This window comes from Histomonas meleagridis (genome assembly GCF_020186115.1).
Source record: "Histomonas meleagridis strain 2922-C6/04-10x chromosome Unknown contig_10, whole genome shotgun sequence".
Lineage (NCBI taxonomy): Eukaryota > Parabasalia > Tritrichomonadida > Dientamoebidae > Histomonas > Histomonas meleagridis.
The window spans coordinates 55,665-70,422 of NW_027150747.1; the positions used below are offsets into that span (position 1 = coordinate 55,665).

Sequence of the window (14,758 nt, forward strand, 5' to 3'; positions counted from 1 at the left end):
AAAGAATTGGTATTAATGAAAAAGATAAGCAAATTTAAAAATCGAATTTGGCGTTTTATAAAATAGTTTTCAAATGCGCTTATGCTTGCTTCTTATTATGGCTTCACAGAAATAGCAGAACTTCTTCTTGAACAAAAAGATATTGATATCAATGTTAAAAATTTTTGTTTGTTTTTATTAATGTTTATTTTTTATATTATGTGTTTCAAGTTTAAATTTGGAAATTATTCAAAATATTTTGTACACCACTGATGTTTACAGCTTATGATGACAATGCAAAAATAGCAAAGTTGCTTCTTGGACAAAAAGGTATTGATATTAATACTAAAAATTTTTGTTTATTTTTATTGATATTTATTTTGAGAATTATATGTTGCAAAAGTGTATTTGGATAATATTTAAATAATTTAAAACAGCACTTATTTTAGCATCTGAATATGGAAGTATAAAAACAGTTAAATTACTTCTTCAACAAAAAGGAATTGATGTAAATGCTATAGATGATATTTATTTCAATAAAATAAAATTTTTATAGAACATTTGGAAATAATTTAAATAATGTGAAACAGCACTTATGTTAGCATTACAAAATGGTCATACAGAAATTCATGAATTACTTCTTAGCAATACATTGAAAAGTTCTTAAAGAAGATAAATTAAGTTATAGAATAGATTAAATACCTAATAAGAAAAGTTTACAATGTAATAAATAATGGATATAAAAAAGATTTATTATTCTCTCATGTTATTTTTGAGTAATATTAATTAAAAATGAATAAAATGAACAAAAAACAAAATTTGATAAGCCACATATGATAAATGCAATGAAGAAAAATTGATAATTATCAAATAAAATTGAAGATACTTTTATGTGCTAGTGGTTCTTCTTCACTTGAATTTCTTGTTGATTTGTTCACCAAGCCAATCCAAACCTTCATACAAACCATCACCTGTTGTTGCGCATGTTCCTTGAACTTGCCATGGGCGGTTAGTGATTGTGTTAAGCTTTAAGCGATTACCCAACTCTTGTGGTTTGATGGCATTTGGAAGATCTTGCTTATTTGCATATACTAAAAGAATTGAGTCACGAAGTTCATCTTCTTCAAGAAGCTTGTGAAGCTCATCACGTGCCTCATCAATACGACCAATATCGTTTGAGTCGACAACAAAAATGAGACCTTGGGTGTTATGGAAATAATGGCGCCATAAAGCACGAATACGATCTTGACCTCCAACATCCCAAACATTCATGTTGAATCCCTTATATTCGATAGTTTCGACATTGAAACCAATTGTTGGAATTGTTGTAACATGTTCACCAAGTTTTAACTTGTAAAGTACAGTTGTTTTTCCTGCTGCATCAAGACCAAGCATAAGACAACGTGTTTCGCGATTACCGAACCATTTCTTGAAGAGATCGCTAAAGAAAAGACCCATGGCCGAGCTGGAATAATTGGAAACGGTTTATGTTAAAATTGATAGATTTCAACCCCAGAAAAATTAACGTCTTTTCCCAAAAAAACCAACAAAAAGACATTTTAATACATTAATTTTTGATAGTATAAATATACGTTGAAACGGTTAAGTATTTTCCATTGAATGATGTTTCTTTGTTTCTGTGTCATTTATTCTGTTTAAATGTAACTTCGAAAACACATATCTACATATATGCTAAACTAACTTTCCTCCTTGAAACTTTGTCATGAAATCAATACGAAAGATTATTGATCAATATAAAAGTTAAACCAAAATACATAGTAATCTAAAACTGAACATCATATAAATCTAGAACAATGTTTCCATCCTAATTAGAGTATAACGTGATTACTTCAATAATTAAACAATTTCATCCAAATTAACGGTCAAAATCGTTTAGCTGTTAATAACTTTTTGAATTGAAAATCATTCAATTTTTGAATATAAATACGATAATTTTTCATTCATTCTACTTTAATCTAATCGAATTTATTTTTAATTTTTGTCTTTATGCGTTGTTTGTTCATGCCGTAAAAAACTTAAATGTATAACCAAATTCGCTTTATTTATTGCTATTTAACAGTTCTTAATACATAGCAAATTGAGAGCCACAGTTCCTTCCTTTGCCTGCGAGTTTGTGCATATTGCCTTGCCTCCTCTTGTCTCCTTTACCACCAGCAGCTCTCCTGCTTGGATTGTTAATTCTCCATTACCTTCAGCCTTATGTTCGTATAATGCGAATGCGATTTTAGAATTCTCGATGACATCTATGATTGTCGTAGGCACATATCCGATGTTGCTTTTGTTTAATGATGAGACACAGCACCAGTCAAACTTCGGCATTTCGAACAGATACACAATTTGTCCTGCAGTAACAGTCATTTCATATTGGTCAGTTCCAGTGAAATTATGATTGATCTTGCCAACACAAAGAGGAAGACAATTGTCGGGCTCTTCGTATTCATATCGTTTGGCTTCGATTCTATCGTTCAATAAATTCAATGGAATGTCAACAAATTTCTTTGGAAGAAGTTGACCACGTGAGATACCCATGCCAACGACAAATTGGATAAAGTGCTTTTCCCAGTGTGGTTGGATGAGCTCTATAGAGAGAGCGTTGTCTGATTCATCGGTAATAGTTCGAAATATTTTATGGACACTGAGAAGAATGGAATGCGCTGATGAGGTTTGTAGGCTCTGGGAACTCTTAAGCGCTTGAATTCCATGCTTAATAAGTTTCATTAACTTTTGATGTTTTTCATTGAGAGTCTTTAATGATGATTTGGCTGTTGAAAGTGCACTACGGTAATGAACAATAGATTGGATAAGGGCTTCATTGAGCTTTTGTTCAGCTTTGGGATTAGTATTTTCTTTAAGACGTTGATATGCTCTATTGGCATCAGCACATGGCTTGCTAACATTTTTCTGATCACGTACATATGTTGCACAAGCATCTTTTCGCTCTTTACTGGCAACCAATATAATTTCTTTCCATTCAGTGATTTTGTCATCAACTTGTTGGTGCTGTGCTTTGAGGTATGGAACTGCTTCTGTTGCCAAGAACTTTAGCGTGTAATTAAATTCTTCATAAAGTCCATAATGTGATCTGGAAAGATTTGAACATATTCCATATAAGGAATCAGAAACAATTTCTTGCTTAAGTTTTAATATATGTTGTAAATCTGCACATGTTGTTTGCTGTAAAGAGGGTGTTGCAAGTTTCATTAATGTGGAAAATTTTGTGAAAAAATCTATGATAAATTGTATTCTAAAATTCTCAAGTTTGCAATAATTATAAATTGCATCAAATTTGCTAAGTGCTTGAGCAGCTTCTTCATCTTGTTGTGCTGTTGACATTATTTTTTGAATGATATAATTATTACTGTAAACACCTGAAATAATTCTGACCAGAGTACAGTTGCGCAATTATTATTCATAAATAAATAGAATAATACATTTATAAATATGAATTCCGATATCGTTCATCGGTTAGGATATGTGGTTTTCATCCACGGGAGCGGGGTTCGACTCCCCGTATCGGAATAACTTTTTTGTTATTTTGATGTTTATCTTATCGATTAAACGAAATAACAAAAATTAATTTAAATATTAAAAAATATAATAAAAATGATTTAATCAACATTTTGTTTCACTAATGCAGCGAAGAAATCATCTTTTTCTTCTAACACTCTAACTGTTTTCCTCTTTTTTCCTGACTTTGGTTTACTATATGCCATCTCTGATTTTTCAGCAATGTCCCACAACTTCGCAGTATTATCATTTGCCCATGTCATCAAAATAGTTCCACTTGCACAGCTTCCAAGAAGTGTTTCCTTATGTGCTCTAAAGGCAAAAATTGGACGATTTGGATGAACATTTAAAATTGAAACAGATCCATCTTCTTGCGTTGTCACTATCCTTTCTAGCTGACTTGGAATCTGTCGTACCATTACTATTGATGAATGTGTGTTTGGAGTAACATCAAAGAGGTAATCAAGTGATGGATATTTAACACAATAGATCTTTGGTCGAGAAGAAGAAACAATGATTCTTGTGTTAAGTGGATTATATGTAAGAGATGTAAAGTCATCATCTTCTTGCTGGTAATATTCAATTCGTTTATTTTGACTTATTCTTACAACTGATGTTACTCCACATGAATTACAAATAATGATATTATTATTATCAACAACAGCTATATCAGCTATGAAGTCATTGTCGTACTTAAATGTACGTGTGCATTTTCCATCTCTTATATCCCAAATTTTGACAGAGCCACCTGTGTCACCAACAGCTATTGTAGATGAACTTAAGTAACGAATGCATTCAATAGGTTCATCATGTCCATGTTTTTGTGAAAAAATACATTTTTCTTTTGAAATATCTGTTATGTACAAATTTCCTGATTTATCTCCAGAAGCAAAATTATCGCTTACTTCATTAAATTCGATTGCACGTACTGAACCAATACAGTTATGAAAACCAGAAGTTTCATTTGTACCCTTATGAAATAAAGTTAATTGTCCTGTAATAGTTCCAACAGCCCACATCGTAAGGGAAGGAGAAATTGCACCAGCAAAAATTGTATCAGAAAAATTTGAAGTCCAGATAGGATCCATTTTATTAGACCATGGATTTTGGGGTAGTCTGAATAAACGTCTTTCAATTCAGAAAGTCTGTTTGGTTCTCGAGGTTCTGACAAAATTTTAAAATGGGAATTCAAGAACGTATTGCTGATATCGAAAAGGAATTAAGCAGAACCCAAATCAATAAAGCTACTGAGCGTCACCTTGGTATGCTTAAATCTCAACTTGTTCATCTAAGAGCTCAATTAATTGAAGAAGCTCAAAAAACAAATAGCGGAGGTCCACAATTTGATGTTGCTCGTACTGGAGATGCACGTGTTTGTCTTTTTGGATTTCCATCAGTTGGTAAATCTTCACTTCTTTCGAAATTAACTGATTACGAATCCCCAATTGGAGACTATGATTTCACAACAGTCACTGCTGTTCCAGCTATTCTTGAAGTTAATGGTGTTAAGATCCAATTGTTGGATCTTCCTGGTATTCTTCAAGGTGCATCTTCTGGATATGGTAAAGGTCGTCAAGTTTTAGGTGTTGTTCGCAGCTGCGACTTAATTGTTTATGTTATTGACTCAGCAAAAGCTGATATGGAAATCAAAACACTAACTGAAGAACTTCATTCATTTGGAATTCGTGTAAATGATGAACCACCAAATGTTGTTATTACACCACTCGTTAGAGGTGGAGTAGTTATTGACACAACAGTTCCACAAACCCATATGGATGATGAAATGCTTAGAAGTATTGCAACTGCAAATCGATTCCGATCTGGTCATATTTTAATCAGAGAAGATATCACAGTCGATCGTTTCATTGACGCATTCCATATTAAGAATCTTAAATACATTCCTGCTATGTTCATATATAATAAAATTGATACACTAACCATCGAAGAAATCGACCGCCTTGCACATCTCCCTAGGTCTGTTGTTACGTCTGTCATATATAATCTTAATTTAGATTGTATTTCACAGATGATATATAAAATGCTTAATATCACCAGAGTATACACAAAGCCTCAGGGTGAACCTCCTGACTTTGAAGAAGCTGTTTTGCTGCGAAATGACACTACTGTAAGAGCTCTTTGCATGCACATCCATCGTGATTTAGTGGATGATTTTAAGGGAGCCCAGGTATGGGGAAGTAGTGTAAAGAGGCCTGGACAGATCGTCGGCCTCTCACACTGCCTTCAAGACGAGGATGTTGTGTGTATCAAAACTAATAAAAACTAAGCTCAATTTCTTAAAATTACATAAAAGTGATGTGACCGTTTATTAAAATGAAGGAACAAATCACCCAAACTCTTCGTGTGTGACACAAATTTAAGAATAATTCTTTCTATAAATTCCATATTAAAACTTGCAAATGTTTTTTTCATTTTTTTTTTTTTTTGAATAAGATTACATTTGTTGATTCGATTAAAAAAAACACAAAAACATTATAATTTTTTAAGATGCGAAATTTCGTAGTTAATTTAATTTTTACTAAAATAATACTGAAGAGATTTCTTTCAACAAACAAACAAAGCATTCAATTAGCGTATCGTTGACTTTAAGTTGGTTGCTAGTTTTAGAATTGAATTGTTTAACATAAGAATTTAGAGCAGCATTTGTTTCCAAAACGTCATCGATCCTATTCGGGAGCTCCTTAAATATGTCTATATTTGGCTTCCATTGAATTTCTTGTGCCGATATTTGGTATAAAATAAATTGCGACAATTGCATATGAATGAAATTCTTTGAAAGAGATCTGTTCTTTCTATTTGATTTATATTTTGTAACATATTCTCGAACATTTATTAAATAAATGTTTTTCGAATGTTCAATGGTTTGTTTAAATGACTTGTAATGAGGGGAAAGTTTGAATATAAATTCTCGGCATTCTTTGCTCTTATGAAGTTGCTCTAATTGGTCGTTGGTGTTTTTGATTGCATTATTGAATGTATTTTCAGATGTTAACTTTGCTGTAAATTTTGGAATATGAATGTTGAATGCTACTTCTATAAAACTTCCGTTGAACCTGTTTGCCGGAGCGCCTTCTTTTGGTTTTTTTATACAATTGGTAGAAATGTGTTTAATGATGATGCAATCAAGTTCGGTAAGAGCTAAATTACCACCACTTTGAAAAACAACCATACCATACTTAGGAAGCTGCCTAAATGTACATGAATCATGTTTCTTAAAACAATCAAATACAAAATTATTAGAATTAGCTTTGAATTGTTTTACAAGTTCTGTTAATACATCGTTAATGTTTTTAATTTTGGGGAACGCACTCATGATCTTATTACATATCACTTTGTCGAATTTAGGAGAACCAGGCCATGAGGTAATTATGCCGCTCAAAAAGCAGTCAAAAAAAGCGGACGATGCGCTGTCACTTTTTAGATAAATGATGTTTTTGCCTGCAGCAATTTGGTATTCAGATAAATAAGGAAAGCTAAGCTCAAAACTATTTTCTAACAAACCAATAAGATCTGGTGGAGTGTGAGTTTCTGTGGTTGTAAGAAGGAAGAAAAAATTATCTGTGAATTGTTCTTGGAAAAAAAATGAAGATTTAAGAAAACATCCAACAAGACGTGGTGAAATGTTATCTTCGATAAAATATGATATAAAAGTGTTAGCAGCTCTTGCAAATTCGTCGAAAGCAAAATTTCCAAAAACGGATGGAAATGTTGAGTTTACAAAATAACTATCAATATCAGAACAGCTAGGACATAACTGATATAATGCATCAGTGATTTTTCTGTTATTAACTGTTGATAGCTCATGGAAATTTTTTATATGGGAACTAATTTGATAATTTAAAGAGTTTGAGCAAGAAAAATGAAAGTCAAAGCAAGCCCCGTATTTTGGGTTGAGTGAGAGAAATTCAATAAGGTTATTGATTTTACAACGTATGCAAAATGATTGAAAATCTTCTTGAGCAGCTGTTAAGTAAAAGTTAAGCATTTCATTATGGTTAAAAGCGTAATATTGTTTTAAATCATCTAACACTTCTTCATTTTTATGTTTCATGATCCTTGAATAATTACAGGGTGCCCCATTGATTCAATCAAACAACATGTAAACTATTCAAACCAATTGAACAGTTCAACTACATGTGAATGTCAATTGACCTATTTATAAGCTTTATTTTCCTCAGAGTGAGTACTCACTAGTTGGGTGAAATCACACATTATCACAATTTTCAGTATATATTGTTGTTTTTTTATGAATTAAATAAAATTAAATTAATTTGCTTATTCTAACAAGCATTAAACAATATTCGACAATTGGCTGCTAAAGCATTATAAGATGTTTTGATACAGAGGAATCAAGTATCTTTTTAATTTTTTCGTAATTGATTGACCGTTAAAATGAATAACCGTTCCTCATATGGCCAGTCCACTTTTTTATGTCTGATCCCAAATCTGCTGCTGCTGAATACCTTAAACAACACAAGGTCACAGAACTCATACAAAATGCAATGAACGAACTTGTCGAAAAAAAGCCAGAGGATGCATTTGGCTTTCTTTCACGTATTTTCAAGAGTCAAGCTGCTGTACCTGTTATTGATCATCTTGTTGGTCGTGAAGTTCTTGACTCACGTGGAAATCCTACTGTAGAAACAGATGTTTATGTAAAGTATCTTGGCGAAGTCAAATTTGCTGGTCGTTCTTCTGCTCCATCTGGTGCATCCACTGGTTCCAATGAAGCACGTGAACTTCGTGACAAGGAATCACCACGTTACAATGGAAAAGGTACTGCTCAAGCCTCATCAAATGTTTCCACTATTCTTTCCCCAGCCCTTCAAGGCAAGCAATTAAATGACCTCAAAGCACTTGACAAAATCATTTGTGACACAGATGGTACCGAACTTAAAGAAAAAGTTGGTGGAAATGCTTGCACAGCAACATCTTTCGCACTTGCTGAAGCAGGAGCCTCACTTGAAGGTCTCCAACTCTTTGAGTACCTTGCACGCCAATACCATGGTGAAAATCTTCCAAAGAAGTACAAATTACCAACACCATTTTTCAATATTCTTAATGGCGGTAAGCATGCTGGCGGTAATCTCAAGTTACAAGAGTTCATGGTCTCACCAGCCCCAGGAATTCCATATCCAGACCAACTTCGTATGGTTGCTGAGACATATCAAAAACTTGGCGCATTACTTGTCAAGAAATATGGCATCTCTGCAAAGAACCTTGGTGATGAAGGAGGCTATGCACCACTTCTTAACACACCAGAAGAAGCAATTTCGATCATCGAAGATGCAATCCGCGAAGCCGGCTATGAACCCGGAAAAGACATCCGCATTGGTCTTGATGCAGCTGCTTCCGAATTCTATGATGAAGAAAGCAAATTATATGAAGTTGAAGTTGGATTAAAGAAGACCGGCGATGAAATGATCCAATATTGGAAAGACTTGATCGAAAAACATCCAGCGATTGTCTCAATCGAAGATGGATTACATGAAAAGGATTATGAACATTGGGTCAAATTGAATGAGGCCATCGGCGAAAAGTGCCAACTTGTTGGTGATGATTTATACACAACAAATCCAAACACTATCCGCAAAGGACTTGAAGGAAAATGGTGCAATGCATTGTTATTAAAGGTCAATCAAATTGGTACAATAAGCGAAGCTATGGAAGCTGCAAAACTTATCCTCGACGCAGGACAAAATGTTATGGTAAGCCATAGATCTGGTGAAACATGCAACTCAGTGATCGCTGACTTGGCTGTGGCGATTGGCGCACAAGCTATCAAGACTGGTTCAACTGCAAGAGGAGAAAGAATCGAGAAGTACACGCGATTACTCCAAATTTATGAATACTTGAAAGAAAGGGATATGCTCGATGAGTAAACAGCCAAAATGAACAGTTTTTTATTATTTGTGGAACACTTTAAGATATAAAAAATATCTTTGGAATATTATTCAGAATAAATACTTTTTACTACAAATAAAATAGAAAATACGAAAAGTCCGACAAGGAATAAATAAATCCATTTTTATTATTATTATTTTTAATGGTAAGAAACATTTAATAAAAAATTGAATTAATGTTATTTATATTTTGAAGCTGTCAACATATGATTATGGTTATATATCGTATTTCGTTCAGTGTTTTCAAGTAGAATCTGGAATATGTTTATTCTTCCAAATTTTAAATTTTCCTGTGTCTTTATTACTACTAATTTTAGTATGTATTAATAATTTTTTAATTAAGTAAACAATAAAATATTTAATGTTATCAATTCAATTTATTTATAAAAGATCATAAACAAAATAATTTCATATTTATTATACAAATTTTAAATATTAAAACAGATAATGAAATTCATGATTTTATTTAATCTTATATAAGGTATATTCAAACATCTTCGCTGCTTATTTTCTTACTTTTTGTCCTTATAAACACAACTACCAATACTACAAATATGCATATAGACACAATAAGTACAATTGTATCATCGCTAATTTTTCTTCCCTCTTCACTACTTGATTGTGGTGGTGTACATTCTGTTTCATTTGTAATTTGAAGTGGTCCGTAGTTCTAGAGCTACCAATAATGAATAAATTGTTTCTAAAATTATTCTATATATAGAACAAATTAATTATAAAAAATTGCAAAGACAGATTTTTGAATTTTTGCTCTGGTCTATAGATATTGAAAATCTTGTATAACTTAAAAACAGAATAAAAACTAATAAAAAATTATATAAATTCCAGTGCCGGCCACAAAAATTTGATCATTGGAAGCTAAAAATTGTCCATTTTTTTGCCAAAATTTTTGATCGTCTTTTTGGCATTACTCCAACAAAAATTAAGTGCAAAAAAATTAAAACAGTTGATTTATTATATGTATTTTGTACATTAGTACAACCTTTAAATATTGCTTGAAAATCTACTTTTGTCTCTCTCCTAATGAATTTTTTGCTTGTTCCTCTCTTTCTTTCGAATTTTTATGATTGATATCTACAGATTTGAATAAAAAGGTACTAACCGAATTTATAGGTACTAACCCCTTTTGCACTTTTTCAGAAATTAACATAAAAAAAATTAAAATATCTTCTGATAGACTAAATATAAGAAAAAATGTTTAATAAATATATAAAATATATGCAATTTAATTATTATGAATAAATTTTAAGCTTGAGAATTTGATCAGGTGTGATGTTATGCGCACTTTTTCAAATTTTAATTTTTTTCATTTTTTTCATTAAATTTTAAATATTTTTTAAATTTCTGGTGTTTACTCAAAGATTCCTTCTGGGAAGTATTCTTTGTTGATATAACCCCAGTTCGTGTTTAATCTTCTTTGTGATATATTGGATTTATCAAAATTTATATTCCAGATCTCAGAAAACTCGAACGAATTTCGTACCTTTTCCTCATCAAAAATTATTCTCCTTATATCTTCATTAAGGTCAGTAGATATGCCAGCTCTTTCAAAGCTAGAACGAACGTTAATACTGGTCGTAACTTGTTCATATGCCCTAAAAACCTTTTCAGCTAATGCTGCAACATCATTCAAGGTTTGTTTTGATGTGAGACTTTTTTGACATTTTTAAGTGCACCAAATATCACCAAATCAAGCATTTGGAAAAGGTTAGATGTATGCGGATTAAATGTTATAACAATTACTCGATTTTCGGCAAGAATTTTCAAAATTTCAGGATCGCAATGTGAAGAATGATTGTCCATGAATAAAACAGCAAACTCATCTGAAAACCCCTCAATACTTCGCTGATTATTAACATAGGGAATGAATACATTTGTAATATAATCAAAAAATATTTCTTTTTTCACGTATGGAGGATTTGATATTGAAATATTCAGGTCAATTCCATTTTCTATATTTGTACGAAAGATATCATAAACTCGTAGGCTAGAAGCAATTGTCATTGGAGTTATGGCATCATTTGCTGCGCTAATACAAGAAATTAATGTTTGATGCCTAATTGAACGTTTTACAGGTACCATAACAGGTGCTTGACACATATTTCTTGGTGCTATAACCGATTTTATTTTTTTATCTTCCCATTCGCTTGTACCCATTTCATCTATGTTAAAAACCAGTTCTGCTGCTTTCCCAACAACATATTTCTTAATATTTTCAATGTGCTTATCTAGAAATTCTCTAGGCACATTCAATCTTGTGTTCTCTTGAGGAATAGCTTTGGTAAATCCAATTTGATCTTTGTAATTCTTAAAGAATCCAGCAAGCCATCCTTTTGTAACTTCTTTGCCAAATTTTGTCTTTATGTACAGCAATAATTCTTGTTTCGTTAGGAATTCGTTTTTTTCTGCCATTTCAATTATATATTCAATTATTTGATTTTTTTCTTCATCATCAAAAATTCTGGGGCGCCCTAAGTCATTTTTTGCATTTTTTGCTTTTTTTCTAATATTTGCTATAACCCCATGACTTACATCGAATATTTCTCCAAGTTTTTTGTTGTTAAGCAAAATATGACACACATTTTCACAATATTCACGGAGAAAAAGTACTTGGTCATTTCGAAATTGACATGATTGAAATTCCGGATTTCTTAATAATCCCCTTATATCTACATCGCTTAAAATAGTTCCCTTTAGTCGTTCTTTAAATTCATCAATTGGAATTGCATGTGTCTTGAACGCATCGCTTGATTTCATCATTTTTCGAAATAAAAAGTGACAGAAAAGTGCAAAAAGGGTTAGTATATTTAAATTCGGTTAGTACCTTTTTATTCAAATCTGTAATCACATTGAATCTCAAATAAGATCATAAATAATGCTGAAATTTATATTTTATTGCATTAAAATTTTGATTACCAAAAAAAAATTTCTTGTAATTTTTATATACAGACCTTTTTGCATTTAGGCACAGCAAGGGTGGCCCTCAATAACAAAAAATACAATAATTTTTTGCACTTAATTTTTGTTGGAGTAATATGACGAACCCCGAGGAGACTAAGGGCCCATAAGACATATTTTCGATTTGCTTTGGGAGCGCATGGAAATTAGTCAATAATTATTTGTTCATCGCAAAATACATGAGAAGTAAGTGTAATCTTTTCCTATCGGCTCTTTTCACTTCACCAGAATATTTATCATTAGTAAAAATTCATATAAAAAATATTTTCAAAAAACAACCAAATATTTTTATATATTAAAAAATATTTTTTTATTCACAAATAAATAAAGACCAGCGCCACTCCATATAAAAAGTTACATTTGCATAAATGTTGGAGAAGTTATTTTTTTCATGTATTTTCACTTTTTCTCAAAAATTTTAATAAAAATAATACAAGATAATAGTTTAGAAAATAACATATCTAACATACAATATTCCTATATAGGAAATATTATAAAATTCCCTAAAAAGTATGGTCGAAATCATTTTTGAATCTGGAAAGATTGAACAGTCAAAATTTCATAACAAGGGAATTTTTGTAATCTCCTACCGATGCCATTAATAACATAAAATTATCGTTGAAAAAATATTGCAGGATTTGAAGTTTGAGTACATCTTTTTCTTTTATCTTTTAAAATTATAATTTTTACACTCATTTTTTTTTTTTTTTTTTTTATAAAATTTATTTTATTTTCTATTAAAACATCACCCATATGATCAATGTATTTCAAACTATATATGATCATGCGTTTCTTTGAAATTAATTTTCTCACTCCCAATATTTTTATATTTACTCTTATCTTTTTTATGATTTTATATCTATATCTCAATAAGTCTATTATTTTATATATATAAAATGGTGAATAAGTAAAAATGATAAATCATTTTGGTATTTTGTTTTATTAAAATTAAAAGATATTTTGTGATTCTTTTAATTTTATAATTATACAATTTTTAAAATGTTTATCTGTAAGTTATTAAATAGTATTTTTTTACTCCACCATTATTTTTAAAGAATTTGTTGGTTTGATATGGTATGCTTCGCAAACCACGCGAAGTGAATCTTGTCTTGAGATAAAAATTGATGTATCAATATATCGAAAAGTATTTCTTTGAACAATAAATTGTAAACAAATGAAGTGTTTAAAAAAATATTATGAGGAAGAAGTAATCTCAGATGAACATTCCAACAAAAAGAAGTTTCTCTAAATACAGGTATGATATATTAACACAATGTTTGAATATTTTGCATAACATTAATGAGTAAAGTGTTTTTTTATTATTGTCCAAATAAGAAAGGATATGTCCTTTTATGCTTGAACTCAAATGTTGCAGGTGCATCAATGTACATTGCTTCTCCATCAATTTGATAGAAACAATCGGATTTTGATGTTATCGTTGCACCTTTCACTTGTCCATATGGCGTCGATAAGTTCATTCCGGCGGTGATTGCAGTGAGAGACTTAAATCCGCCAATTAAAATGACTTCAGCAAAGCCGTCGTCCATTTCGCATGGCGCTGTACCCTTCCACAATTCTTTACCACCATAAATGGTTTTGGTGGAAAGGAAAACAAGCGTTTTGTGGATGGAACTTGGTTTAAGTGCAATTGGTTCAGGATGGCCATTGAAATCATGTAATTGAACATCGAGATATTCTGATAATAACTTTTTGCCAAAGCTGTTTTTAATTGCAGCTGGAACATAAAGAAATAGTGACTCGAATTGAGATTTTGGTTTGACTTCTTTTCGAATGGATTCATAATCAGCAGCAATAGAAGCATCAACACCTAATGAAAAATAATTAAGCATCTGGTGTGAAACGACTTCTTCAGAGTCTTTCTTTTTGATTGTAATTTCCCAAATATCAACATTCTTTTGGATTTGAGAATTACGGATTTTTTCAAGATGCTCGAAAATATTTGCTAAAGATTTCTTATTCATTCCTGTGCCCCAACCAATTGAGCGACTCATATCATTTCCTGTTCCAAAAGGAATAACTGCTAATGGCGGATGAAAGTCTTGCGTATATGCTTTAGTTAATAACGTAATCGCCCAGTTAACAGTGCCATCACCACCTGCAGCTATTGCTCTAAGTTCTGGATTATTCATTACGTCTGAATATTTTGAAGTCCATGTATCTTGTTCATCAGGGAGAATAACAGGATATATATCAGATTTCCCTTCAACCATCTTAGCTAACTCGGCTCCAAGTCCACCACCGCTTCCTTTATTGATAAAAATTAAGAGAGGCTTTTCCATCATTTTGTGAAGTAAACTTTTTGAATTTAAAGTTGAAAGAGCATTCAATTTTGA

The 14,758-nt window shown here is 31.5% G+C and overlaps 6 protein-coding genes across 6 annotated transcripts; 2 read left to right on the top strand and 4 right to left on the bottom strand.

Annotated features, from left to right (window-relative positions):
- Positions 1–888: 888 nt before the first annotated feature.
- On the bottom strand, positions 889–1,437 carry GO595_000384 (ARF/SAR superfamily; the record flags this gene model as incomplete). The annotated part of the gene is made up of 1 exon (XM_067916900.1): positions 889–1,437. The coding sequence occupies one exon, from the start codon at positions 1,435–1,437 to the stop codon at positions 889–891; it is 549 nt and encodes a 182-aa protein (XP_067779372.1).
- Positions 1,438–2,052: 615 nt separating this feature from the next.
- On the bottom strand, positions 2,053–3,201 carry GO595_000385 (Variant SH3 domain containing protein; the record flags this gene model as incomplete). The annotated part of the gene is made up of 1 exon (XM_067916911.1): positions 2,053–3,201. The coding sequence occupies one exon, from the start codon at positions 3,199–3,201 to the stop codon at positions 2,053–2,055; it is 1,149 nt and encodes a 382-aa protein (XP_067779373.1).
- A 407-nt stretch (positions 3,202–3,608) lies between these two features.
- On the bottom strand, positions 3,609–4,526 carry GO595_000386 (WD repeat-containing protein 55-like; the record flags this gene model as incomplete). Its single annotated transcript, XM_067916922.1, has 1 exon — positions 3,609–4,526. The coding sequence occupies one exon, from the start codon at positions 4,524–4,526 to the stop codon at positions 3,609–3,611; it is 918 nt and encodes a 305-aa protein (XP_067779374.1).
- Positions 4,527–4,687: 161 nt separating this feature from the next.
- GO595_000387 (GTP binding protein Gtp1) lies at positions 4,688–5,791 on the top strand (the record flags this gene model as incomplete). Its single annotated transcript, XM_067916933.1, has 1 exon — positions 4,688–5,791. One exon carries the CDS (start codon positions 4,688–4,690, stop codon positions 5,789–5,791), a length of 1,104 nt encoding a protein of 367 aa, XP_067779375.1.
- Positions 5,792–7,955: 2,164 nt separating this feature from the next.
- Positions 7,956–9,407, top strand: GO595_000388 (enolase family protein; the record flags this gene model as incomplete). Its single annotated transcript, XM_067916944.1, has 1 exon — positions 7,956–9,407. One exon carries the CDS (start codon positions 7,956–7,958, stop codon positions 9,405–9,407), a length of 1,452 nt encoding a protein of 483 aa, XP_067779376.1.
- Positions 9,408–13,723: 4,316 nt separating this feature from the next.
- GO595_000389 (diacylglycerol kinase beta) lies at positions 13,724–14,707 on the bottom strand (the record flags this gene model as incomplete). The annotated part of the gene is made up of 1 exon (XM_067916955.1): positions 13,724–14,707. The coding sequence occupies one exon, from the start codon at positions 14,705–14,707 to the stop codon at positions 13,724–13,726; it is 984 nt and encodes a 327-aa protein (XP_067779377.1).
- Positions 14,708–14,758: the final 51 nt, after the last annotated feature.